General features: G+C 52.3%; 1 protein-coding gene across 1 annotated transcript; it reads right to left on the bottom strand.

The window, feature by feature from the left end:
• On the bottom strand, positions 1-27,938 carry SLC7A5 (solute carrier family 7 member 5). The gene is made up of 10 exons (XM_039696450.1): positions 26,993-27,938; positions 16,028-16,153; positions 8,790-8,895; positions 8,370-8,414; positions 6,818-6,941; positions 5,604-5,707; positions 4,917-5,013; positions 4,323-4,472; positions 3,338-3,515; positions 1-2,100 (listed from the first exon to the last, which is right to left on the bottom strand). The coding sequence occupies exons 1-10, from the start codon at positions 27,579-27,581 to the stop codon at positions 2,045-2,047; spliced, it is 1,575 nt and encodes a 524-aa protein (XP_039552384.1). The 5' UTR covers positions 27,582-27,938; the 3' UTR covers positions 1-2,044.

Raw genomic sequence — 27,938 nt, 5'->3', positions numbered from 1 at the left:
ATCCTCATGGATTAACTCAGCTCCCAGAAAGCTGCATTGGGAATCTCCACACTGCCATTGGGAATCTCCACACTGTCACTGAGCTCATTTGGGAATCTCCACCCCAGCTGCCATGGAATAAAGAGCTGATTGTCTCCCCTTTTCCTGCCTCGGAGCAGGACACGGGGCTGGCAAAGAGGGAGTGTGGAGCTGCACCTGGACACGGCCACACAGCTGGGCAGGAGCTGCCCCTGCCCCAACACACCTGCAGTGCTGCAGAACTTCCCAGGACAAAGCCTGAGGAGTACCATGGTGTCCTTAATGCCCCTTCACCCCAAAGAACTCTGCTCCAAGGGGAACCCACGGGAAGCGACAGCTCCCGGAGCACCCCGGCTTCCCAACGACCAAGATTAAAAAAAATGGGAAATAGTTCACCAAGCCACCTGCACAAAGCACAAGCACAAAGATCTGCAACAGAGACAGCAAAGCAGCTCCAGTGGGGAAAGGTCAGAATTCCAGGTGAGAATGAATTCCAGAATTCCAGGTGATGTCAGAGCACAGAGGCACAATGAGCAAATGGTTCAGGAACTGCAGCTTTCCAAAAGGTGACACTTTGGACCAAAGGAAGCAACGTGTCCCTAAGGGGACAGTGCTGACTACTCAGGAACTACAGGAATTCTGGGGGTGCTCAGGGATGGGATGGCACCACCCACAGCAGCAAACCAGGATTTCACATGCAGATCATGGATTGTGCTCAGGGATTGCTCCTGGAACGGGAGGGTGGTGCTGGGATCTCAGCAAGCCAGACCTGGTGCACGAAGGAGGATCAGCCCCAGGCCCTGCTCCTTAGAGCAGAGCTCACTTTCCTTATTCAGAAGTGGGCAGGCCCTGGCACAGGTGCCCAGAGCAGCTGTGGCTGCCCCTGGATCCCTGGCAGTGCCCAAGGCCAGGCTGGACAGGGCTGGGAGCAGCCTGGGACAGTGGAAGGTGTCCCTGCCATTCAGGGGTGGCACTGGATGGGCTGTAAGGTCCCTTCCCACCCAACCATTCCATGATCTCCAGCAGCCCAAGGGGGCTCCAGCCAGCCAGAGCATCTGCCCTTCTCCACAGCCCAGAGCCAGTTGATCCCATCTCCATGGCACATTCCAGAGGAAACACAGCAGGACAAAGGGAACAGCGCCAGGCAGTGCACGGAGAGACCCCAGGGAATGTGCCAGGGCAATCCCCACCCTTTATTTCTCTCTGCTGATGGTTATGGGGCAAACATGGCTCCCTGAGCAGGGCCATGAGGAGAGAGAGCACAGAGCTGCTCATCCCATGCTGGATGAAAGCCTGGCACAGAAAAGCATGGAATGAGCAAGCCAAGGACTTGGCCTCAGCTGACTGCAGCTCCTGGGTTTCCCAGCAGGAATTCCCCCCTCAGTGCTCATTCCCAGGGATGGGCACTGTGGGGAAGAGCATCCTGGAGGACTGGCTCAGCAGCAGGGAGCTGGCTTGGATCTGAGAGTGGTGATCCAAATCCAAAGGGTGGCGGGGCCCCGAGTGAGGAGCACAGTGACACTCAGATGAGGCCCCCCCACGTCCAGTGTCCAGCAGCACATGGGGGTGTGGGTTTGGGGGAGTGAGACAACATCAGCCAACCTCTGCTTCCCACCCCCACCCGGGCCAGGTAAGGCAGCTCAGAACCCCCCAGGAATCCGTGGCAGCCCCAGCTCCCCCCAGGCACTCTGAACACTCAAAGCAGGCTCCAGCAGATCCCAGAGCCAAAGCAAAGGAGCCCCCAGAGCCTGGCACAGCCCTCACACACACACAGAGGGCACTGGCAGCACCCCCCTGGAAGTGCCCTTTGGAATTCCTCCTCCTGGCTCGTACCAAGGACTTCTGGCTGCTCTGCAGGGCTGGGAGGGGCTGGAGGGGCTGCAGGAGCTGAGCAGAGCCTCGGGGCAGTGGTGGCAGCAGGAGGCAGCTCCGGTGCCAGGGACTGGGGAGTGAGGGGTGGGATCCTTGTGTCATCTCAGAACAACGTTGTGCGTTTCCTCGAGCTCAGAGTCCCTGCTGCTCCTGCCTAGGATTCCTGAGGAACCACTTCCATCAGCTTCTGGCACAGCACGGTGGTGGAGACTGCAGAGAAAGCAAAGGAAAGGTCAGGGATCACCCCCAGCAGAAACCTGGGTCCACGAGGGAAGGGCTGAGCCCTCTGCCTCCCCACCCTGACTCCTCTGCTCCCTGCTGCTCCACCCTGGCTGGAGATCACAAACCTTTCCTGCATGGCAAAACTAATCCTAAGCACAACCAAGTGAGGCTCAGATCAGTTAGAGGTGATCAGATTATCTGCAATGTATCAATAAATCCTTCTAAAGTTCCCGTGTTTCTCACTGGACATCTGCAAAATTATCACTGTCTGTTCCCGGAATATTTTCAATATTCTCCTTACAATCCTCTGATGGAGGAAAACAATGATTATGGTAATTTACCACCCAGGCATTGCAAAAATGGCTTTTCCAGGAACTGAGCCTAATACCCAGGAGAAAAAAAAGTGAGTGTGGGACAGAAGGACAGAGAGAGACGGGAAAATAAGAATAACAAGTGCTGAGTGCTGCTGAAAGCTTTTCTCTTCCTCATGAAACACCCAGCTAAGGCTGGGCACTTCTCCTTGCCTGCTTTTCTAGGTCAGCCCCTTGCAGCAGAGCAGGGAGGCAGCTGCTGAGCTCAGTTACTTGGGCAGCAGGGACTGACTTTCTGGGCTCAGTTGTTGAGGTTCTGTGTGCCAAGCACAGCCTCTGCATCCCTCCAAACACACCCTGGCCTTGTGGCAGCTGGTGGAAAGCCTTGGAGCAGATATCTTAAAAATAAACCTGAGAGAAAGCATCCAGGGGAGCTTCCCTTCCCTCTGCTCTGCTGCCACAGGGGTATGCCAAGGAAAGCTTAGCCTGGATCCCAAATGTCAGCACTGCCTAAGCCATGGGTTGGGACTAATTGTGGATTTTCAGCTGTCAAACTGAGGCCAGCTGTGCTCAATCCTTCCTACACCACTGGAAGGGACTCTTTGCTGAGCACAAGCTTGGCCCCGAGCTCTTCCAGGAGCAGGGAATTTTGTTCTGCTGCTAACAACCTCTTTGGCAGGATTAAACCCCCCCAAAAACATGGTATTGGCCCCAGACTTTGCCATTACTGCATTCTGGATGCTTGGCACACATGGCAATCATCAGGATAAACTTGTTCCCATGAAAGAAGAATGGAGCAGGGCCAGGATGCTGGAAGCTCCTCCAGAGGACGAGAGCCTGCACTGCCAGCTACAGCACAGCACTGGGAAACTTTTTGGGAGCCAAAGCTGCTCCTCCTCCCTGGAGATACTCACAGATGCCTTGCAGAACCCACTTGGGCTTGTTTTGCCACCAGACCCCGAAGAAGTAAATGGGGATCCCACTGAGGATGATGGCAAAGCCAATCCCGCACTCCTTGGGCGTCATCCAGAAGGAAACGGCGATGAGGAACAGGCAGGCCAGGATGAAGAAGATGGGCAGGCAGATGTTCACCTGAGCAGGGAGCAAGGCACAGCTTAGGGAGGCTTTCCAGGAGTTTATCCAGCCTGGGAGGGACAGAATTATTGCTCCCCCATGGCCAAGAGGCTTTCTCAGCACCCTTTTGGATCTCAGTTCCATAATTCCACATCCAAATCATCAGCACCAAACACAACAGCCAGCAGAGGCTCAGCACAAGCTGGGGCTGTTTCCCAGGGGACTTCAAGCAGGGCACCCACCAGAGCAGCCCAGCTTTGAGAAGAAAACCCCAAAACCTAAGGGAAGAGCCAGCAAAGATTCCCTTTGGGAAGGCACCAGTCCAGGCCTGTGGGTTTGTTTCCCTGTGGGTGCTGCTGCCTGGCACGGACCTGAGTGTGCCGTGGGATGAGGGACAAACAGCTTTTGGGGGAGAGGCACCAGGGGCTGACAGGATCTTGGCCTCCCCCCAGATGGGACACGGGGCTGCCAAGCTGGCCAAGGACACCAGGGACAGAGCTCAGCTGCTTTAGCAGAAAACTATTTTAGGGGAATTCCATGGGGGTACAGAGTGTTACACTGAGAGCCACAGCCTGGGATCTGTCCTGGCACTCATGGAGAGTAATCCCACCCTGTCCCTGGCACCCAGAGCTCCCTCACTGTGCTGTCCCCAAGGCAGCTCTTTGTGCTGCTGCATGCATTCAGCAGCAGGGACACCTCCTTTAGCTACAACACAACACTGCCCTGCAATCCCAGCCTTTTCCATGCAGGACCAGCAGCTGAGCCTCCCCTGGGCTGGGAAGGGAGCTGGGGAGGGGTCCCCTGGCAGTGCCACCCCGTTCTCACCTTGATGGGCCTCTCCAGCTCTGGCTTCTTGTAGCGCAGCCACATCATCCCGATGATGGCCAGGGCCACACACAGCCAGTTGAAGAAGCTGAAGAAGTTGATGACTGAGAAGATGTTGTTGGAGAAGGCATAGAGCAGGGTCATGACACACTGAATCCAGGGAAAAGGCCATTAGGAAAGGCAGCAGACAAAACCATCTGTGTTACAACACTAAATGGGGGTATTTAGGGGAAATACCTGCCAGGAAAGGGATCACATTGACTATTTTTTACTTATTTAAGCTATTTTCAATTGGTGTCTGGAACCATTTCATAGGGTCATGGAATAGTTTGGGTTGGAAGGACCACAGAACTTAAAGGACCTCTAGTTCCAACCTCCTGCCATGGGCAAGGACACCTTCCCCTATCCCAGGTTCCTCCAAGCCCTGTCCAGCCTAGCCTTGGACACTTCCAGGGATGGGAAGAATTCAAGACAGAAGGGGACAATGAGGACACGATGGGAAGGGTCCATCTCCGGTGGGCACAGGCAGGAATGGCTGTGGCTCCATTCCAGGGGGATCCCAGCCCTGCTCCATCCCCCAGCCCCGGGGCTCACCGTGAACACGAGGGACGGGACCGGGGTGAGCAGCCGGGGGTGGATCATGGACAGGATGGAAGGCAGGTGCCCCTCTCGGGATCCCACGAAGAACAGCCTGGGAGGGGACACAGAGAGGGGACACAGTCCAGTCACAGCCCTGCACAGAACAAGTGGGGCCAGCCCCAGCTCAGCCCTGGTGGTCCCGAGGCAGGACTGGAACAGCAGGACTGGAACAGCTCACCAGGGAGGCTGGACATGGCCAAGGAAGGCAGGAAGGATGGATTTCTGCCCTGCTCTCCAGGGACAGCAATTAAGTGACTCCTCAGGCAACCCAGGGATGTGTCAGAGCCGGAACCATCTCAGTCCTGCCCCTGCCCAGCCTTTCACCCCTTCCCGAGGGATTCTCGGCCCTGAAGTTTCCCAACTTTCTGCTTCCCATGAAAGGCACTTTCTCAGCAGCCCCGAGCTCTCAGCCTGTGTCTGGTTCTGTTTATTGACCTCACCAGGACTTTGCCTGAGGAACAGATGATTGACACCACTGAAAGGTTGCCTTTAATCTGGTTTTAAGTCTGACTTTGTCTTCCTGCCTCCAGGCCCTCCAGACTTTGTGTCTGCCCACAGCCACTCTCCGGAGGAGAACTCCAAAGGGTGAGGAACTGAGCACAGCTTGTAAACAAAACCCACAGGATTGAGCAAGGAACCTACCGGGAAGAAGTGAAAAGAGATCCATTGACAGACCCAAAGCACGAGAGCCCAACAAAGACAGGGATGATCCAGGACATGACACCGAGGTGGTAGTTCCCAAAATCCTAAATGGGAGACAACAAGAGACATTTCACACTCACAATGCCCCAGAAAACTCAGAGCTGCCTAAAAAGAGTATTTGGAGAAATCCCAATAAATGCCACAGCTCAGTGCTGAAGCTGTGACAGTTTCCCATATTCCCACACGCTGCTCCCCGTTCCTGAAAAAGCAGATTGTGGAATTGCTAAAACACATCAGCAGCCAGCCTGTCCCTCAGGGCCAGGACACGACATTTATCCACCAGCTATCGGAAAGTTCAAGACCAAACGGAAACTGGGAGCAAACTCAGACAGCAGCTCCTGCCAAGTGCTGAGTCAGGAGCTGGGACCCAGCCCTGGGGACACTCAGGGACCTGGCCCTGCAGCTTTTTGTCGCAGGCTGAGCCTGTGCTGCTCCACTGCAGCAATACAGGATTGATTTGCAGCCCCTGCTGTTCCAGGCCAGGCTGCACAGGGCTTGGAGAGCCTGGGACAGTGGAAGGTGTCCCTGCCCATGGCAGGGGGTGGCATGGGATGAGCTTTCAGGTCACTTCCCACCCAAACCATTCCAGGATTCCCTGCAGCACACGCTGTGGCAGGGCCTCAGTCCCAACCCAAAAGATGGAGCAGTGTCACCTGAGGGGCTCAGCTCATGCTGGGCTGGGAGATTCCCCCTGAAACCCTGAACAACCCTGGTCAGGCTCAGTCTGCAAGGTCTGCTCCCTTCTGAAGCCATCAGGGTTCCTGACCACACTGGCATTTTAACTAATAGAAGTATTATTTTTCTCTCTTAATTAAAACAAGGAAGACACAGAGAGAGAACAATCCAGTTCAGTGTTGACTGAGTGACCTTTCCTCACAAATATCAAGCTCTGGTAACTGATGGGCAGTCACAAGGCCAGCAGCAACCTTCCCTAGCTCAGGATGAAGAGCAGCACTGAGTGCCACCCTCACTGCTGCCCAGGATAATCCCCTCAGGATCACGCTGTTCTTCCCTGCTCTTTATCTCCTGCTCAACATCAGGGATTCTGCAAGCAGCCCTGAGCAGCCTGGAACAAAGCAGGAGGTGTGTGCAGTGATTCCAAGGCTGATTTCACCTGCCCTGGGATGAGTCAGGCTGGAGCAGCGGGGTCTTACCACAGCCACGGCCTCGGACGTCAGCATCTGCTCGGTGCTCAGCGTGGTGAAGTAAGCCAAGTTGGTCAGCACATACACCAGCGTGACGACAGGCAGGGAGATGATGATAGCCAGGGGCAGGTTTCTAGGAAAAAAAAAAACATCCATTGTCCTGGAGCAGCTCGCAGGAGGGAGCTGCTGGTCCCAGGGATTGCCAGCCACCTAAGCCACTCTGTTCTCTGCTGGTGTGCAGCATCCCAGGCACACACTGCTCCCATGGGACAGGGGATATCCACAAGGAAACAGGCTGCCCAAGATGTGGGGGACTCCCCATCCCTAAAAAACACGTGGATGTGGCACAGTTGGGCACTTGAGGCCATGGTTAGTGGTGGACGTGGTGCTGGTTCACAGCCTTAAAGGCTTTTTCCAGCCTCAAGGACTGCGTGGCCCCTGAACAGCCTGGAGAGGCAGATGGAGAGGCAAGGATGATGGCAGAAGGGATTTTTTGCATGGAGAGGCCCTGGCTGCCTGGGCAAACAAGAATTCAAGATCACTTTTAATTAAAAATACCCAGTGGCACCAGCACAGGGATTCTCTCTGGGCAAAGGAGCTCCCTTGTGCTGGGGGGATTCCTGGGGGAGATGGGAATCTCAGGGATGCACTGGGCAGTTTTAGGCTCTACCTAAACTCAGCTGTCTGGACTGAGGGAACTCAAAGAAAAGGAGTTCAGGCACAGCCTAAGTAGGTCTGTGAACAGCCTGTGTTGGTACAAACTTGCCTTTCCCAACAGTTTAATTTCATTTGTGAAGGGAAAGTGCAAAAGGAAACCCTGCTTGGTGCCACTCTAATTGCTCCAGCAGAGCTCCAAGCTGCAGGAGCACAGTCAAATACCACAACTGCATCCAGCAGACGTGAAAATAATTGCAAAATGCAGCCCCCCTTTTGCTGTTTCTCTGGGAAGGGGCGGATCCAGCCCCATGCTTCCCAGCAGGACCAAAGCACCCCCAGGGTCAGCCAGGATGGGCTCTTGCACAAGTGCCCCCGAGGCTCAGCTCCCAGCAGCTCCCAGGCACCTTCCCAGGATCCCAGAAAGGATTTCTCAGCACTGTCCTGCTCTGCTGAGGGCCCCAAATAACCCCGAGAGGCACGGGCAGAGCAGGAAGCAGCTCTTGCTCAACAGGATGGGAAGAGCACGGGACAAACACATGGAGAGCAGCACAAACACATGGACAGCAGCACAAATGCCCAGTGGGAGTTGAAGCAAGGCAGCAATAAAGCCCTGAGTGCTCTTTCCTGGCCCATAACTCACTGAGGTGTCAGGCCAAGGAAGCAGAGGTTTCTCCCAGCGCTGATAACAGGGCACAGGAGAGCAGGGAAAACAACAGCCCTGCTCCTGCAGGGATTATTGTTCCCTTTCCCTGATTCCAGGGAGGTGGAAGGTCATTAACTCATCTTGTTTTCTCTTTTTCCAGATGAAGGCCTTGGCTTCCTTCTCTGTTAAACACACAAGGAAGGGGCTTCCCCAAAACAGCAGCTTTTCCCCCAGGGAAGTCATGCCAGGACTCACACCTACCTGTAGGGATTTATCATCTCTTCTGTCACAAAATTCAAGTAATTCCTGTAATTTCAAAAGGACAGGGGTTAATTCTGGTTAAATGAACCCCTCCAGTTTAACTCATCTGCACGGGGATTCCAGGAGTGGCACAGGCACTGATCCTGTGGGAAAACTTGGGATGGCTGATGTCCAAGGCCAGGCTGGAGAGGGCTCGGAGCAGCCTGGGATGGTGGGAGGTGTTCCTGCCCATTGGATGATCCTGAAGGTTCCTCCCAACCCAAACCATTGCATGATGAGGATGGCTACAAGTGGCTTCTTTTCACAGCAAATTGAGAGCAGGTGCTCAGAGGACTGACAAAGGAGCCCTGCAGGAGCTTCGGTTTGGGACTGGAGCTGGAATGGAGCTCAGTGTGGAAGGAAGAGGGGGCTGTGCCTTACCATCCTCCATAGGCAAAGAGGCCGCTGTAGAGAGCCAGCACGATGTTCCCAACGCCCACCTTGGTGCCCTCGAAGGATTTCTCAGGGGTCAGGTTTTCCACATCACCTGCAGGACACAAACCCTGCTCAGTGCCACGGGCTCTGAACCCCAAAGGCCTCCGGAGAAACCTGGAGGCAAGAGCTGCTCTTAGGGTGGAATTATTTTAATTATCACCCTGCTGCTTTTTGGGTTATGCTGAGCACGGGCTCATTTTCCCTCCAGTTTTCCAGGGATCAGTCCAGCTGGGTTCAACCCCACATGACGACCCCAAAAACTCATCTCAAGCAAGGACTGACTCCTCCAAACTTTCTCACGCTGCGACGTGCTGTCACCAAGGTGATGTCCCAGGGACATCTTGGGGACCTTCCTGCTGGAAGATGCTTTGCAAACAGAGATTGTCACATTGTCCTCTCAACTCCAGGCTGCTGGCCTTCGATAAAGCCCCAGGATTTCCTGCACTTCCACCAGCCACCCAAACCCCCAGAAACCCAGGATTTCCTCCAGTCCCACCAGCCACCTGATAAAGCAGAGGCCTGTGGCAATCCCTTTGATTGAGGGAAGTCAGGTTCTGGGGGTTTGGATATCAGAAGTCACCTTCTTTAGGGCCTGATGATCAAAAGTTCCTGTTGTGGATCTGCTTTTGAAAGAAAAGGCCAGAAATAGAAGATCTGATTGTGCCTCTGGTCCCAGCTCTTCGCGAGCAGCCCCAGGTTTATTTATTTTGCTTTCAAATGCTCTGCAGTTGTTTTGTTCCCTGTCTTTGATGGAGGGGCTGGCTGTGGGACAGGGATGGCCACGCTCCCAGAGGGAGTGCAGGGAATGTGGTGGGATCCAGAGGGGCACCTCTGCACCCAGGGGGAGCCCATGTGATTCCTCTTAGGGCACAGAGCTCTCCTAATCACCCCAGCAACTGCATCACAAGGCAGTCAGCAGGGCCTGCAGCTTAACCCTTCATCCCTCGGCACCCAGGAGGTGCTGCTGGAAAGGCTCAGGGATGCTCCAACAAAGCTCAGGTGTGCAAGGCTCCTCCTGCCCAGATCCCAATCCCAACTGCTCTCTGCTGGAGGCACCTCTTCCCCAGCAGCTCCTTGCATCACAAAGGTCTTCCCTGCATCTCCCTTGGGATGTGCTGGATGTATTTGATCCTCCTCAGCAAAATGCACCAATCGTTTTTAAAAACAAATCTGAGTGCAGGAGGAGAGCCAGGAAATGCAGAGACTGATAAAAGGCTGAGTTTAACCTCAATTCCTGCCTTGCAGGTTCTGCACAGAATCCCAATTTAGCCCAGGTGAATCAAAGGGCTGAGCAGGAGGGTGGAATGTGATCCCCTGCATCCCTTGGGCTCAGCTTTCCCCACTTCATTTTCTGCCCTTTCTGAATAATTACCAGTCTGGTTCTTTCCAGACCTTTTGTTACGGGAATAAGAGACACATTTTGTTCACAGTGCCTGCAATTAGCTACTGCAACAGCACATGGATGGACTGGGAGAGCAGGAGGCTCTCCAGCATTTCAAACAGCCCTCGGGATATCTCTTCTCAAAGATTTGAGGCTCCATGTTCCCACCTTGATCCATGGAACATCACCTTCACACCCAGGAGGATGCTCCCATCTGGGAGCAGCACTCCATTTCTTTCTTCCAAAATCCTCCTTTTCTGTCAAAGGCAAAACCCTCTCAGGCCAAATGCTCCTTGTCCTGAGGCAGCCAGCACCTCACTGCCCTTCCCACCTCACCTTAGGAGAGCTGGAGCTCCCCAGAACCTCCCAGTGAGTTGTTAAATTTCCCATTTCTGTGCCCCAAGGTCAAATGGATTTAGCAACATGTCAGGACACAATTAAATAACCAGAGGAGTGCCTGTATCTCACCATCCACAGCATAAAAGAATTCTTCCTTGTATCTAATCTAAAGCTGCCAGTTCAAAACCTTATGCCCTGAACAAGCCCTGCTAAAAAACCCCGGAGTTATTTCGGGTTGGACCTTTGATCCAACCCCACATTGTGAAGCCGGGGTGTGCAGGGGGAGGATGGAGGGTGCTGGCACTCCATCCTTCAGGCCTCGACAATTCCAGCCCCAGGCTTTTGGATCTGGCTGAAATTAAGAGTTACAAATGTGCAGGTGAGGCTGCCAAGCACGGCCTTGGGGCATCCCCAGCTCATCCCGGCCTCCAGGCACTGCCCTGCCCATGGCCGGCACCCCGGAGAGCCCGAGCCTGGTTTGAACCGGCTGTTCCACCGCACTCTGCTCTACAATTAACCAAATTAAGGTAACGAGCTGTGACACAAAGCCCATTTGCGGCTCCTCCGGCTGCCAAGAGTGCGGTAATTGTGCCGGGTCAGCCGGGGCCCCGCTGCTGAGGGCTGAGGGAGGGCCCGGCTGAGGGCTGCGTGTCTGTGCCGGGCCCCAACTTCACAAATGTTCATTTGCTCCCCGGTCATGTCTAGTCTGGTTTTAATAGCACAGCAATCTTCTCCTGCACAAAGCACTGCAGGATAATTAAATATTTTCAACTTGCCCCAACAGCGAGGAGAGGGAACACGGCCATGGGGAGGGGGGGCCCTCAGCACGGGGTGTCTGCACCCAGAGCCCCAAAGGAGGAGGAAAAACGGGGACAATTCAGGGAACCGAGTCAGGAAAAGAAGCGTTTGACACCTGATTAATCTGATTAATCTGCAGCAGGAGGCTGCTGTGATTTACAGGGGCACGGTGTGGCAGCTGTCCCTGCTTTCCTTGTCCCATCCCTGCTGCCAGGGGAGGATGAGGAAGGAGCGTCCCTGCAAAGCTCCCTGCTGGAGAAGCATGGCAGGCGGTGGCATTTGGGATGCCAGGGGACAGCAGCAGCAGGGAGGGCTGTCCCTGCCATCCTCCTGTGCCCTCAGGATGTTCCCTGTCCATTTGGAGGATCCCTGGTGGGAGCCAGGCTGGGCTGCGTGGGGACATCCCCCAGGAGCCCTGGCTGACCATGGAAATCCTGGACTGCTTTGGGTTGAAGGCACCTCCAAGTTCCTCCCATCCCACCCCTGCCATGGCAGGAACACCTTCCACTGTCCCAGGCTGCTCCAAACCCCAACCAGCCTGGCCTTGGGCACTGCCAGGGATCCAGGGGCAGCCACAGCTTCCCTGGATACCCCTGGATAGGCTCTGCCCCAGGGCACAACCCCAGCCAGCTCTGCCACCCCCATATTGCTTGTAAAAAGCTCTTTGAAGGTAATATTGTGGCTGAAAATCCTGAACACTGCTGGGAGGGTTCTGAAAGTACCAGAAGGATGATTCAGACCTTCAGTGAGCAGAGCTTGGCTTTTAAAATGCCATTTTTAGTACTCCAGGTGCAAGGAAATGTCTGGCACTGTGGGGCTGAGACATCTGGGTGCTGCTTGCATTTACCAAATCCCTTTTGCTACAAAACAGCCCTTTGGCCTCTGTATTTTTCCCTGGGGGTTATTTTAGTAGTTTCCAGTCCACATTTTTTTCCCTGCCCTTTTTTTGGGGGGTGAAGAATCCCATGATTGAGAGAGAAGGAAAATTGAGTCTCTCTTGCTTTCCTCCCAGGCTTGGAGCATCCTGGGACAGGGGAAGGTGTCCCTGCCCATGGCAGGGGTGGGACTGGAGGAGCTTTGAGGTCCCTTCCCACCCAAATTATTCCATCATTCTACAAACAAACAAACAAAACAAAACAAAACAAAAAAAAAAAACCACAAAAAACCTCAATAACAAAAACCTTAACGAAAAAAACAAACAAAAACCTAAAAACAACAACCAAAAAAAAAAAAGCCCAAATTAAACCCAAATCTCCTGCCCAGCCTGAGCTCTGCTCTGGAGTTAAACCTGCCTGCTCTGTCCTTAATTAACCCCGAGCTGCTCTGGCAGATGCAGCTCTGCATCCCTGACAGCCCAAGGAAGGGAGGCAGGGAGAAAAATGCTGCTGCCACCAAACAGCTCCTGGAGGCACCACACACCAGGAATTTTACAGCCAGGATAAAGAAAAGGGACAATAAATAAAGGGACAATAAATCCAATAAAAGCAATAAAATCAGTGTTAAATTCTATTTCTCTAAGTCCCAAAGGCCCAGTTCCAGGTTTTTAAGCAGAGCTGCTGGTGAGAGATCACAGCAAGGGCTGGAGCTGCATCCCTGCTCCAGCTGCCTGAGGGCACAGAAACATTCCAGAAACCCTGGGGCATCATCCACAGGAATAAATAGATGTCAAACATGTCTGTGATTTGTTTATTTCCAGTTTTTTGACACCAAAACCTTCCCTGAACTTCCTCACCTGTAAAAAGCACAAGGGTGTCTTTAAGAAATACCCAGATTTTTTGACCATTTCACACCTTAGTTAGTTTTAAGGAAAATTTTAAGGCGTGGCTATGGAGAAGATAGAACCACAGACCTGTGTGTCACATCCAGGGCAAAAATATCCCTCAAACCTGCTGTCCAAACCTTCTCCATGATCCAAGCCTAGGTATCCCACTCCCCAGCTGTGGAATATGGCCAAAAAATACCCAGCTGGACAGAAAGCAAATTGAGAGAGTTGGTAAATTAAGAACCAAAATAAATCTTGTTTTCCTATTACTGGAGAGAAAAAACTCTGATCCTCTCTATGTTTTAAGTTATTTCTATTATTTAAGTAAGTAATTTCTATAAGTAAGTAATTTAAATAAGTTACTTATTATTGATTTAAGTTTAATTAATTTATTTCTATTATTTGCAGGCTATAATCTGGGGGCCATAGAGAAGATTTTACAAACCAATACCCAAATCCAGGACTTCTCAAGCCACACATCTCCAGCCCCAAAAAGGCTTTTAAAAGTTTCATTCTTTGATTAATAAAATAATTTCATCCCAAGCACTGAGTCAACCTCCAAGCACTTGAAAGGCTGAGTAGGAAACCAACCTGCAGCCTGCTCCTTTGGAAAGGGCAGGGAAGGAGTGATGGGAAGCAGCTGCTAACAGGGAAATGTTCTTTTGTGGGGCAAAATTGCCACAGAGTCCTTTGTCCTTGAGAGATCCCTGCTCTTCTGCAAACCAGGAACAGAGCCAAGCAGAGGATAAAAAGAGAAAAAGCCAAAGGCTGAAGGTGGGAGGTTAAAGCAGAGGGATTTATGTGAAATCACAGAAATTTCCACATTTGAGCAAAAAATGTGGTGTTGCTCCTCTGGTCTGTTTATGGATACTGGGAACACAAAGCAGCAGTGGGACAGGAACCAGTAAAACCAGTTCATTGTCCAGAACCTCCAGAATACACAAGCCCATCCCCTGAAAACCAGCTGGGTGCAGATCTCACCCCAAAAGTGCTGCCAGCTTGGATGGGGTCACCCAGCTGCTGGTGGGAAGAGTCCTCTTTGTCCAAAAAAAACAACACTGGAATGGGCACAGGGTGTGGAAATGTGGGACAAAGCTGGAGGACAGGGCAGTGCTCTCCCATTGTCACTGAAATAGGAATTTTTGTGCTTTGAATTTTAAAAAAATGAAGAAAAGAGACAATTTCTTGCTGTATCCCTGCTAAAAGCACAGAGTGACCTGGAATGATTGAAAGGAAAATGGAGCAAGGTACAAACTGCAGGTGGGAGCTGAGGAAGGGACAGGAAAGGAGCTTGCCCATTCTTAAGGATTTAGCAGAGAGCCTGGAACTTCCCTAAGGAGATTAATAAAATCCATGCTGGAGCCCAGGCAGAATCCCAGCTGTGGAATTGTGGACAAGCAGGAATGGGCACTTGGGACAAAGTGGGAAGCAGGATCTGCTGTGGATCCCAAGGATGCCACTCTGACCCAGCCAGGTTTGCCCAAACAGGGAGAAAAGTCTTTGCTGACAGGTATCACTGTCCAGGAATTGCTTTGGATCTCCCTGCCAGGTGGATCAGCAGGAAAATAAATCACATGGAATTCTCTGCCCTGCAAGTTCTGCACAGCCACAACCACCTGGAACTTCAAAGGAAATAAAACAACTCCTGGGACACAGCAGGGGAAGGGGGGTTTTATTGTAACAGGGCAGAAATCCCTTCTGGGTTACAGAGAAGTCAAGGGAAACCTCATGGATTTCCACCTGAGGAAGCAGGGCAGAAAGTGGCTCAGACTCCCCAAAAAGGCCAAAAGCACAGCACATTCTGAAGATGCAAATTAAGATTCTATCTGCAAACAAAGCCCAGTTGTAAAGATCTTCATGGTAAAATGTTAACCAACTAAAAGAGATTTATCATGATTTATCCTTTTCCTCCTGGGAGGGAATCAAAAGGTCCAGCAGAGCAGGCTGGGGAGCTGGGCAGAGGGAGGAGGTGTGTTTTGTGATAAGCCTCAAACAATGTCCCTGTTGAGTGTCTGCACTGAGCTGGAAGAAAATAAAACCTCTGACAAAGCAAGAAATTCTGCAAAGACAGCACTGGCTCCCAGAGCTGAGACAGGAATTAGAGACCCACGAGCACACACAGACACACCCTGTGCAGGGACAGGAGCCCCTGGAGATTTTTTCCCCTTTCAGCAAACAAGGACAGGACTGTTCCCCAAGAAACATTTATTCCCACAAAACTTGCACAAAAAAGCCACACTTTGGTTTAACTGTGAGTTAATCAGGTTTGGAACGAACTCAGATGGGTTTGGAACAAACCATCTCCCTGCTCTGAGAGGATTTTATGGGTGCATGAAGCAAACCAGCAGAACCACCAGAAAATCTGCTTTGTCTTCCCTTTTTTATCTCCGTTTCCAGGTGCCAGTGCCAGCTGAGAGCTCCAGTCTCTGTTCCTCATGGGCTCTGTGTCCCTGGGTGACCCAGAGCTGGCCTGAGCCACTGCACACCTGGAACAGGATGAAGGGAAATGTGCAGGGGGAGTCTGTGGAAGGATTAAGATGACTGGGCATGGTTTGCACATGCAGATAATTCTCTGTGAGTAAAATGTTACAAAGAGATTTCCCAGTGCAGCAGCACCAACATTTTCAATCCCAAAGGGAGAAGCCACAGTCTCTGTGTAAGTGGGAAAGACTTTAAGTGGTTTCAGGAGCATGAAATCAAGCCTGACAGTGATATAAAATATAAAACCCCACAAATCAAATACAAAACCCCAGCCTTTGGCAAAGCTGGGAACATCCCCCAAGCATCTGAGAGAACAAGGAGGTTTGTAAAGCTCTGGAATACCTGGGGTTGGACTCCTGGGCTTTGGCCCTCATCCTGCTTTACCTGCACAGCCCCAGAAGGAGGAAAAGGAGCAGAACTCACCCTTTGCCAGCTGCACGAAGCCCAGGATGATGATGAGAGCCAGCGCCAGCAGCTTGGCCGCAGCGAAGGCGTCCTGCACACGGGTGGCAGCTTTGACACTGTAGCAGTTCACAGCTGTCAGCAGCACTGAGGGGACACACAGGGACAAGGTCAGCACCCAGGGAGACACAGCAAATGCGCCAAAAATCACAGGGAATCTTTAGGTGGGATACATGGAAGGAATTCCAAGCTGTGAGGGTGGGGAGGCCCTGGGTGCCCAGAGCAGCTGTGGCTGCCCCTGGATCCCTTGGGCCAGCTTGGATGGGACCTGGAGCACCCTGGGACAGTGTCCCTGCCATGGCAGGGGGTGGAATGAGATGTTCTCCAAGGTCCTTCCAACCCAAACCATTCAGTGATTCCTTTTTGCTAAAACAACCAACGAGAGCCTCTTCCAGAAGAGAATTTCACTGAGAGCTCTGCAGCCTCACACTTCTCAATTGCACCTTTATTTTGGCACTAAGTGCTCTGAATAATGCCTGTGGTCCTTGGGGCATGGAATGGCATTGCTCCATGCTCCAGAAGTGGCAATGCCACTTTTTCCATTGGAAAACACTCCTGAGGGCTTGTAAATAAAGGACTGACTGCAGCCCCCAGCTCCAAAGTGCCTGTCCCATCAGCCCAACTTGGTGCTGCTGGTGTGTGGAAACCCCTCAGGGATGTCAGGCTGAGCCTCCAGGACTGATCTGTGGTGATTTTATAACAGCAGCACCCCAAAGGCTCTGAGGCCACAGCACCATGGCCGTGCCCTGCCCCTGGGCCAGAAACAAAAACCTGCAGGGCACTGGGGCAGGTGGGAAGGGGAGCTGGGGAAAAACCCATCCCTGCTCGGGGCAGTGCCAGGGACGCTGTGGGGCAGTGCCAGGGCTCCCTAGGGATGCAGGAAAGGCTCTCCCAGCATGGCACTGCCCCCCAGCAGTATTTGCTTGCTGAGAAGCTCCTGCTGCCCACAAGTTGCCCTGTGGTTAGTGCAACTACTGGGGATTAATTCCTGGTATTTTTTTTTGCCACATTTCCCCCCAGCTCCTCTGTATCCCACTCCTGGCAGTGTGACATTCCTGCCAGGCACAGCACAGCCTGAACTAGGCTTTGATTAAAGCCTCTGCTCCTGCTTGAGCTTCACCTGCTGCAGAGCAAATAATGGCAAAGCTCTGCTGCCCTCACAAATCATTGACTATTTTGGTGCCCTGCTCCCTCCCCAGAGCCTGCTGCTTGTTATGGACACAGGCAATGTCACACTGAGGGTGACAGTGCCCACGTGCTGGCTGCCCTCCCTCCAGCCCAGTGACCCCTTGCTGTCCCCCTGGCTGTCCCCTGGCCAGCCCCAGCCTGAGCACTCACCAGCAGCTCAGGGAGGAGCAGATCCCAAACCTCCTCCTGGAGCTGGAGGCTTTGCCCTGCAGGATCCTTTCCCAGCTCCCTCCGCCCCCGTGCAAAAGCTTTCCCAGAGCCTGCAGCTCCTTTTCACAGGAGCTCTTGATCAGAGCCAAGCAGCTGCTCCCCAAAACATCCCAGTGCCTCTCCTGAGGGTGTGAGCTGGAGCTGTGTGCCCACTTTAGAGCCCGGAGCTGATCCCAGAGTGGGTGGGGTTGGAAGGGTCTCACAGATCCAGTGACACCTTCACACACCTTCCACTGTCCCAGGCTGCTCCAAGCTGGCCTTGGGCACTGCCAGGGATCCAGGGCAGCCTGTGCCAGTGTCCCAGGATCCAACAGCTTCCAGGATCATTGGCTCCTTGCCCCACCCTCCCATCTCCAGGATCTGCTGCCATTCCAACACAGGAACACCTCAAGTGTGGAGGAGTGAGAGCTGCGTGTGGCAGGGAGGAAAGGACATGATCCAACCCATCCCACAGGGGTGACAGCCAGCAGCAAACAGGGACTGGAGAGGGATTTGGTACCGTGCCCTTGGAGCCCCTTTGGGACGTGGCTGAAATGACCCTGAGCTGTTTCTGGGGAAGCAGAGCCGTGCTGGGGTCACAGGACAGCACGAGCTGGGCTCTGGCCAGGAGCAGGGGTGAGTGACTGTGGTGACAGTGTGCCACACCACTGTCCCTGCGCCAGGCCCCTCCAGGAGATATGGGACAGGGACAGGCCTGGAGGGCTCCCAGCCTGGAGCAGCCCTGTCCTGTGGGGTCACAGCTCTGTCCCCACAGAGGGACACTGGGACATGTCTGCCTCTGGGGACAGGGCAAAGGGACACGGTCAGACAGCAGCGAGGAGGAAACACAGCTTAACCAAGTGACCTTAGAGTGCTACAGGGGACAAGGAAAGACAGGGACTGTCTCCCAGCAAAACTCCCAACTCAGCCAGTGAAAGCACCTCCAGTGAATCCTCAGGGCAGCGAGCTCGGAGCAGGATTCCCTTTGACCAGCGATTACGCTAAAAATAAATCTGCCCTTGTTTACGGAGGGATATTTGGAGGATGAGCTCACCCATGTAGAACCACGCTGCTGCTGTCGTGGTGAGGACAGCCCTGAGAGGTGTGACAGTGACGTTCCCTGCCCCATTTAGACACCGTGTCTGTGACAATAACTGCTTCACCCCCACTTCAACACTCATTTATAGGGGCTGCTTTCCCTGCTCTGGTTCTGTACAGAGGCCCCTGGAGGGTGGTGTTGAAAATAAAAGGCAAAAGTTTCCTACGTGGTCCAAGTGTCTGTGTTCAGCCCCAAAGCCCCATCAGTGCCAGATAAACAGACTCCCTAAAAATGGGAAAATGCTTTGGGATCAGAGAGTAAACAGGTGGAAGTTTCTGCCATGGTCATCAGTCACATTTCCTCTGCTTTGCTCTTCCCACTTCACAATAATATTTGTCTTTCCTAAAGGAGCACAGTGGAGTTACTCCACTGAATCCCCCAGTCTCGCCCATCAGGAAGAATCCTACAGACAACAAACAGGATGAAAGCTTTTCCATAAAAGTCCAGGACAAATTCCAGTGGCTGCTGAGCTTCTCAGGAGGCTGGGATTTCTTAGGGCAGCAAGTTTGATTGCTTTGATCCCAGATTCTGCCCTGGCAGGCAGGGGCTGTGGGATCCTCCTGGCAGCGCTCCCTCACCTCGGCTGAATCACTCCAGGAAAAACACAGCAAAGCTGCACAGCTCCACCACAAATCAGGGCACTGACACAGAGAGCAGGCTGTGCTGCCCTAATTCCTGCAGTGTTTTCCTAAGGCTCCAGCCCCTGTCAGCCAGCAGCCAGGCAGAGCTTTGGAGTGACCCATCAGGGCTGAGCTCGGGAATCGTTCGAGGAACGAGGATTTCAGCGTGACCTGACGTGCCACGGCCTGGCTGAGCCAGCAGCCCCTCTCCAAAGCTTCACATAATGGGGATAATAAATGTTAGAAAGCTGAAGGGATGGCAGATGGACAGGGGGTGAGTTTTCAAAGAATCCCAGACTGGTTTAGGTTGGAAGGAATATTGAACCTCCTCTTTTTCCAATCCCAAGGGCAGGGACACCTTCCACTGTCCCAGGCTGCTCCAAGTCCATTCCAGCCTTGGACACTTCCAGGATCCAGGGGCAGCCACAGCTGCTCTGGGCACCTGTGCCAGGGCCTCTCCAATCTCACAATAACAGAAGTTTCCCCTACACCTAATCTAGCTGGGGTTATTAATTACTCATGACTCCGGCAGGACAGATCCTGGTTTTTGCTCTCCAGGTGCTGTTCATCCCTTCACCCTCCAGGGACTGCTCCAGCCCAGCCTCATTCCAAGGCAACTCAAACCACAGAGGGAAATCTGAGTTTCTAAATACACCAACAGGTCTGGCTTCAGTATCTCCTCTGTCCTGCAGTCCCTGCTGGATTCAGGCATCTCACTGAACCTGCTCCACTGGCACTCACCTGCACAGGCAGGGAATTCCCCATTCCTGATAGGAACAAGGACAAACTGATTAATGTGACACCAGACCCAGGACTTTACCCACAACTCCCATTTTATGTTGTGTCCCTTTGAAGCTGCCTCCCAAGCTCTTTCCCAGACACAACTCCTAGAGGACAACAGGAAAAACTGCAGACAGACAGATGGATCAGCCCCACCTGGAACACATCCACGGAACAACAGCTCCTGTGTGTCCAGGGAAAGGCAGGATGGGAGAGCTGAGCAAACAGTGGGAATGGAGCTGGACACAGCTGAACCTGGGCTGCCACTTCTGATGCAACAGCCCTGGCAGCACTCCTGTCCCACAGGCACAGCTGCAGCTTTCCCAGGATAAGGGAGATGGACAAAGATCCAATTCCACAGGGAACTGCCTGGGGTGACAGCAGCTTGCTCAGCCCAAGATCCTCCTCAGCAGCTCTGCAGGTGAAATCTCTGGAATGAGCACAGGATGAATTCCCAAGGTACTGGCACAGCTGCCTGTGGGGTCACACACACTTGCACAATATCCCTTTTGTCCCTAATTTCACCTCCTGGGCCAGACCTATGTTGCTGGCAGCGTGATTCCATGTACACCTCTGGAGCACGGATAAATGTGTGGAAGTAGCTGCCTTTAAGGGACTAAACTCATTAACTTGCTCTTAATTCCCATGGGATTCCTGTCTGTGGTATCACAGGACCCACTGATAACACAGAGCAGGTTGGGAAGTTATGGAAAGAAAGGGAAATTGAAGGGAAAATGAAGAGAAATCCCCTCTATCAGCTTCCCTGCCAGGAAAACAAGGACTGTGAACTGTTCTATCATGTATGACTCTGCCTGCAACTCACATTTCCAAAATGCCTGGCCCTTGCCACTGTAAGATGATGCTCCCATTTACCATCTGCCACTGGGTGACGTTGATTTTCCCTCACAATTACTCTCAGAACTTTCCTTTCCCCACCCCACAACAAAGGCTGCTCCCTTCCTCCACATGAAATGCAGGTGACAGTTAATCCACACAGGACAAAGGAAAAATTAAATTATACTGACCAGAGTGGATTAAACCCATGGGAAAATCAATTCATCAAGGCAAAAACACCTCAGCAATTTTGTATTCCAGCAGCTGGGATGTTACAGTGTCTCCCAAAAATCTGTGGCGACTGTTTCCAACTGCACATTCCTACATGGGACAGGCAAGGTCACAGGCAGAAAATGCTTCAGGATATTTCAACTTGGCAGGTATTGACTGGAGACTTTTGTACCCTGCAAGGTGGGGAAGGGAAAAAGCAGAGGGAAAAATCTTTGCAGATATTTCTGCAAGGACAAATCCCTGGAGAAACTTAACACCCAGGGCAGTCAGTGCTGGAAAGGGAAAGGCCTGGGGGCACATGAGGCTGTTGGAAAGCTCCTGGCCCCAGAGCAAACGTGTCTATATTAAAATCTACTTAGAATAATCAACATCCCTGGCAATGCTTCCCAGTTCTCTTTTATTCCTCTTCCCAAAACAGCAATCAGGGAATGGGTGCATCCACAAAGGAGAAGGCAAATTTGCCCCACCAAGGAGTCTCCAAACCCACAGTGAGGCCAGGAGCTCTGGATGTCCCAACAAACAACCCCAGGCACCCTGAACAGGCCAACACCCCTATCCCACAATAACAGTAGGACACTGACACAGGAAAATTCCAAAGAATTCCTCAGTGTTGGGAGAGGTGGCTCCTATCTAGAGGCAGGAGTTGCTATTTTGGCTCCTTAGGATGAAGGCTGTGATTTACTGCCAAGGTTTCCAGAGGACATGACACAGCAATTCCACCAACAGGACCCTTTACCTCAGGAAGACAAACAAAATACAGGGAGAAAAGATATGGAAAAGCTCTTTCTCCCCATTTCTGCCATTCCCAGCACATTAACCATCCCAAACTAGCTCCATGCTCACCTCACAGAAGCATCTTCCCAACAGGGAGCAGCACCTGCTGCTATTTTATGTGCACGGAATTCAGCTCTGTATCCTGGCTGGAAAACCTGGATTTTCCATCCCTTGGACTGGACGTGTGGCCACATCTGACCCTGGGACTATGGAACTCTTGGAATACTCAAAACAAGTGATGCTGCTTTAAATGAGGCTGACCCTGGAGGGGTTTTCCACAAAAGCCTTCCCAATTTGTTCATGCCAGAGGAGAAAGACTCAGAAGGATCTCAGTGATAACATAAATCATTCAGACACAGAAACATTTAATGGGATAATTGTTGTGAGAGCCAGGAGAGGGGTGCTGGAATTGCAGTGGCTGCTCCCTGTGTGTTTCAAGAGCCCTCCAAGCTCTCATTGATTTCTGGAGAGTCCTGCGAGTGTCAGAGCCTGTTTTCATTACTGCTGCTCTAATTAAACTCAGATTAAAAAAGCAACCTCAGCCTTGCAGCCTCTGCCATCCAGCAGGGATTCCACAGACCCCTTCCTTCCACTCCACTCCAACAAGGGCAATTTGCTGATGGAGCTTTAGTCCCTTAATCCACCTTTCTGGAGGAGGAAGAATAAATCTTCAGAGCTTCACACCCAGCTTGTCCTGGCTGATTAATTAAAAGCAGCAATGCTGCAGAATGAACCCACCTCAGGCAGACAGGCCCTGGGTGTGTTTTGTGTTTGCTTTTCACAGTTAATATCTGATGAGGTGAAAATCCACACACCTGTAAAAGCTGAGCCTGGCAGCAAAACCTTGGTGTCAAATAAAGACACTCCTGCTTCCCCCAGGATCTGTGAGCTCTGGGTGGAATGCTGGCACTGGATATTCCCTCCTGGACAAGCTGGCAGCCACCCTTGCTTGGATTCCTTCTCTCAGGAGTGTCAGGCACCTCCACAGGACAAGGGCTCTCAGACCTGCCTGCTGCTCATCCTTCCACTCTCTGGCTGCTCAAAACAGAGGAGGCAAATGAGGAGTTCAGCAGCAATCCCTGCAATTCCAGCCCTGCAGGAGGAGTGCCCAACAGCAGAGCACAGAAGCAGTGAAGGAAGTTTAGATAAATTTTGAGGAAGATTAAAATTCCCTGGCTTTGATATTGCTGTTCTGGGGTTATTAGTGCCAGATTTGCATATCTAATTAACAAGCGAGACACAGATTCAGAAGCAAACTGAATCTGACAGTGAGGAGCAAGAACAAAATTAAAACAACAGAATATCCTGAGCTGGAAAGGATCCACAAGGATTAATTACCGAGTCCAATCCCAGTTTTCCACTGTGGAGCACATTTCCTTGTCAGGAAATCAGGGAATTCTGGAAGCTGTGTGTGAGGATGTGTGGGATGAACAGCTCAGGCACTTGTGGAACACCAAGATCCAGCTCAGGGCTGGCAGCAGCTTCATTCCTGTCTCCCTGATGCACTGGGAATGGATTTACTGCACCCCAACCCAGACCTGGGAAGGTGCCTCTGTGCAAGCAGGAAATCTGCAAATTAACAGTGGAAAATGAGGAACAGCCACAGCATCTTTAATAAATCAGTTTAACACTTTCCATCCCTCAGCCCTCTCTGGAACACACAGGGTGTACTGGTGATTTTTACTGATTTTTGTCAGGTTTTATCAGCTTGAAATTGAAGAAATGTTCACGAAAGTGGCAGCAGGATGGAAAGAAAACCTGAGCCACCCACACCTGAGACAGAGCACACAATCCAAAGTTGAATTCTTTGCCATGTCCAATATGGACATTGTAATGTAATCATTGAATATGCAAATTTAGCATCTAATAACTGTCCCTCCACCCACTACAGAAGGGGTAAATTGGTTTAGAGATGAGCTCAGAAGTGAAAATTCAAATTATTCCTGGGTTTTCACATAAGTGCACAAACTCTGTTTCCTGAACTTCCAATTTTTGTGTACCAAACATGGACGGATTTCGTGTTATGAATTTTAAAGTATCAACCATCCAACCTCACAGCTGAAAGAGATGCTCAAGTTTCTGAATCACCCAAGTAACCTGCAGCCTGCAAAGCCTTCAGCCAAATTTTTGGGGAATATGAAATGAGGCAGGTTAAGGATGAACAGCTTGACCCCTCCAGCTCCAGGAAGACTTCCCTGGAGTAGATTCCCAGCTTTTATTTGTGGCAAACACCACAGGCACTCCCTGTGCCCATGAAAGAAGCCCTGCATACCAACTGTGTGAAGATTACAACCTCCAGGGCAGAAAATACCCATTTGTAGGTAAATTCTCCTTACCACCCACCTTGTTTTCCTCAGCACCTTCCAGGGGAACAAAATTCCCTCTTCCAACCATTTTTTCCTTTCACTCAAGGCTGTGATTTAGATTCTCTTAATGCATTAATTCACTCGCTGAAGTTCATGGTGGCAAACTCTGAACAACACATGATTTATTCAACCCTTCAGCAGCAGCAAAGTAGAAACAAATAACTTTAGTTATTCCTCCTCTTACTACAAACTGTGCAGCCAAGTGCATTTTGTGTGTAGATACAAACTTTGCAAGGAATAGAGCTGGGACTGTTCTGCAAGGCTGGATTTTGGCTACTGTACTCCAGCCCCAGGTCCCAAATTCCTCTGCTGCTTCCCAAGCTGCTCTCCCCCACTTTGAGGTACCTCATTCATGTATGTGCTACAGCCTACGCACAAATAGGTCATTTTTTTTCTACTCCAGAGCTTTTGAAAAGAATAAAAAGTCTCTCTCTGGGCAGTTTCTGTTTGAACAAAGCTGTTTGTGAGTCCCCACAAGTGTTGTGTGGCTGCCTGAGCCCTCGGAGCAGATTTATTTCATTTATTGTTCCTGGGTCACGGTGTGGTTTTGGCAGCGGGGAGATGAAAAGCTGATTCCAAAATTCAAAGTTCCAAAAATCAAAGTTCCCAAAAGCTGCCCTGCTGAAGGCGCTGCAGGATGAACAAACCTCCTGGAGCAAAGGAGACAACCCCAAACTTAACCCAAAGCATAAACAAACCAAGAGCCAGCAGTGCAAGGGGAAACAGAGCTTAAAGGAGAAACACATGGGGATGATGCAGATTTAGAGAACTCCAACCCTTCCCTTGGCAGTTCAGGAGAAAGGTTCAAGAACAAATTCTGCCCCAGGGAAACCCTAATTGGTACCAAAGGAAGGCTGGAGACTTTTCTTGGAGGAGCATGAACAGGAATGAGAGCTGGCTCCAAGGAGTTTCGTGCTGCAAATCCCCACCAGTGAACAGATCCCAAGGTGGGCAGGTCTGTTTAACCCTGCCCTGGGCTTTGAGCAACGAAATAGGAACAGAAACCCCTTTTGGGAATGATCCTGAAGATGAAAAGTCACTTTTGGTTAGAAACACATCCTCAAAGGCTTTGCCTCCTCCATTTGTGCTTGTACGGCAAAACTTTGCCATAAGGCAGCAAGAAAACTTTAAATTATATCCTAATTCCTTGGTTTTTCACAAGGAACACAAATGCCATGTGCATCCCTGGCCCTCTCCTGTGTGTCCCTGAGAAAACCACAGTGCAGACCAGCAGCAAAGCTCGAAAATCAAATTTCCAAAAGGCAACACACCCATGAGCAGGACTATTCCCTGACCACCTACAGCTTTCTTAGTTAAAAAAATTGTTAGATTTCCCTAAGAAACATTCTCCACATTGTAAAAAATTTGGGTGGAAATCCACAATGCCTGCCCAGGTACCTTCATATTCCTAAAAATTCAGCTGGGGACTGAGGACTTTCAATCTTGCCTGAAGAAAACACAACCCCATGTCATGCCTGTTATCAATCCTATAATTAGCCATATAATTTAGCTCCCAAAGCCCGGGTCAGGCTGGCTCTGAGACATTTCCAGACAATATATCTTCCCATAACGACCATGTGCTGCAGCTTTGGGATGCCTGAGATCCTCGGAGGGGGAAGGAATCTCACACAATCCCAGGAAAGGGCAGCACCAACCAGCAGCTTCCTCTTCATCACTCAAAATGCAAAAATGTAGAGACCACCTGGCTGTGATTTTGTACAGTGGAAAAATGATTCATAAAGCTCTCACAAAAATTATATCTTCTCCCAGTAAATATCTTCATAATGGCATTAAATTCCAGTAGAGCAGAACAGATTGAATGGGAAATGAGGAGGGAAAAGGCAGGGCAGGGCTCCGTATTTAAAGGACTGGGAATTTGGATGGGGTGACTTTGCAGTCATCAAAGAAACAGAGAATAGGATGAAAATAGGATTTGAATGACAAAACAGCAGACCCCAAAAGGGCAGAGAGGTGATAAAAAGTGCATCAGAAGAGATATGTGTGCCCAGGTTGGCATCCATGGCCCTGAATTCACCCCATCGTGACTGAACTTCTCTGCAAGGCACCGCCCCAGAGACAGACAGACAGACAGAATGTTTTCTGCAAAAAGAAACCCCACAAGATCAGGTTTTGAGCGCGGTATCAGCGCGCACACGGCCGGGAAATACCTCCTGTCACAACTGGTGCTGAAAGCAGCGCAGCTCAGGGGCGGGTTCAGCACCAGTTGCTGCTGACAGATAATTGTTATCATCACCCAAAGCCGCACACCAACGTCCACACAGCCCTGCAGAGCCTGGGAACCAGGGGGTTTTACCCTGCCCGGGCTCGCTCCTGCGGGAAAGCACAAGGAATCCTATTCCAGCTCCCAGGAAAAACGCACGCTGCATTTATCACACGCTGCTCGGGAATCAGGGAGCCTCGCTAGCCCACAGCTGGCATTTGGGCAATTTTCTGCTCGATTTATTACGGGTGGAGACACGTTCTCTGCTGTGGCTATTTCAAAGTAGCCAAAACACCCCCAGGATGCAGCCAGCGTGGCACAGGAGAGATGGTGCAGATCTCCAGGGGCAGGTGATGGGGAGTGAGGAACCACGTGGAGTAGGACAGCGGGGACCTGCAGAGGGTCACTGAGTCATGGAATGGCTCGGGTGGGACGGGAATTTAAAGGTCATCCCGTCCCATGGGCAGGGACACCTTCCACTAGACCAGGATGCTCCAAGCTGGACACTTCAGGGGTCTGAGCACGGTGTGCCAGGGCCTCCGCACCTTCCCAGGGAGGAATTCCTCCCCTAAACCCCATCCACCCCTCCTGCCCGTCAGCTGAGAGCCACGAGCCGCTACTTACGGACACACAGACACGCCACCAGCTTGGCAGCCTCGTCGGGCACGGGGCAGGTGGGGAAGATGGGCTTGAGCAGGTAGGTGGCGAACACCAGAGCCACGATGTACTGCGAGGAGGGCCGGATGATGAGCAGCTCTATCCAGAGCTTGAGGAAGGCGGGCAGGGAGCCGTACACCTCCAGCATGTAGGCGTAGTCCCCGCCGGACTTGGTGATGGTGGTGCCGAGCTCGGCGTAGCACAGAGCGCCCACGATGGAGAAGGCGCCGCACACGGCCCAGACCACGAGCGAGAGCCCCGGCGAGCCGGCCTCCCGCAGCACGCCCGTGGGGGTGACGAAGATGCCGGAGCCGATGATGGTGCCCACGATGATGGCCACGCCGTTCAGCAGGGTGATGTTCCGCTTCAGGGTCACCCCCTCCGCCTCCGCCGAGCCGCAGGGCGATGGCGAGCGGGCACAGCCGTTTTCCTGCGCCCCTTCCAGCATCTTCTCCCTCGCCTGCTTCTCGTCCTCCTGCGCCAGCGAGGCGGCCGAGCCGGCGGGGCTCCGCTTCTTCACGGCATTGCCGGGGGAGCTGCCGCCGCTGGCGGACATGGTGGCGGAGCGGCGGGAGCAGCGGGCGCGGCCACGCCGCCACCTTCGGCCGCCCCTTTTGTTCCGGCGGCGGTGGGCCGGGCTGCTTTCCGGGGGGAGGAGGAGGAGGAGGAGAGCGGCAGGAGGAGGGCAGGAGCGGCGGGGGATGCTGCAGCGCCCCCGGGGTGCGCGGCAGGCGCTGGGTGCCCGGTCAGCCCCGCAGCGCTCTCGGCACGGGGCCCTCCGAGCGTCCCCGAGCCCCGAAAGGGGACAGGAGGAGGCAAAGTGCCACCACCCCGCAGCTCGGCCCCGGGTGGCACTCGGTGCCCGCAGGGGAGCGGGGACAGCGGCGCCGCTCTGCCCTGCATGGGCGCTGTG

The sequence above is a fragment of the Passer montanus genome, unplaced genomic scaffold (assembly GCF_014805655.1).
Source record: "Passer montanus isolate IOZ18808 unplaced genomic scaffold, ASM1480565v1 scaffold98, whole genome shotgun sequence".
Classification (NCBI taxonomy): domain Eukaryota; kingdom Metazoa; phylum Chordata; class Aves; order Passeriformes; family Passeridae; genus Passer; species Passer montanus.
The sequence above is the reverse complement of the archived record's forward strand: the minus strand, read 5'-3'. Positions and strand labels throughout refer to the sequence as shown.

What these genes read in the sequence shown, in the direction of transcription:
- SLC7A5 (XM_039696450.1), bottom strand. Translation starts at nt 27,581, where the DNA reads ATGTCCGCCAGCGGCGGCAGCTCCCCCGGCAATGCCGTGAAGAAGCGG. An exon ending in CGTCCGAGGCCGTGGCTGTG is followed by an intron (nt 5,708 to 6,817) that starts GTAAGACCCCGC and finishes TCTCCCATTTAG; the next exon opens with GATTTTGGGAACTACCACCT. An exon ending in AGCTGGAGAGGCCCATCAAG is followed by an intron (nt 3,516 to 4,322) that starts GTGAGAACGGGG and finishes CTCCCTGCTCAG; the next exon opens with GTGAACATCTGCCTGCCCAT.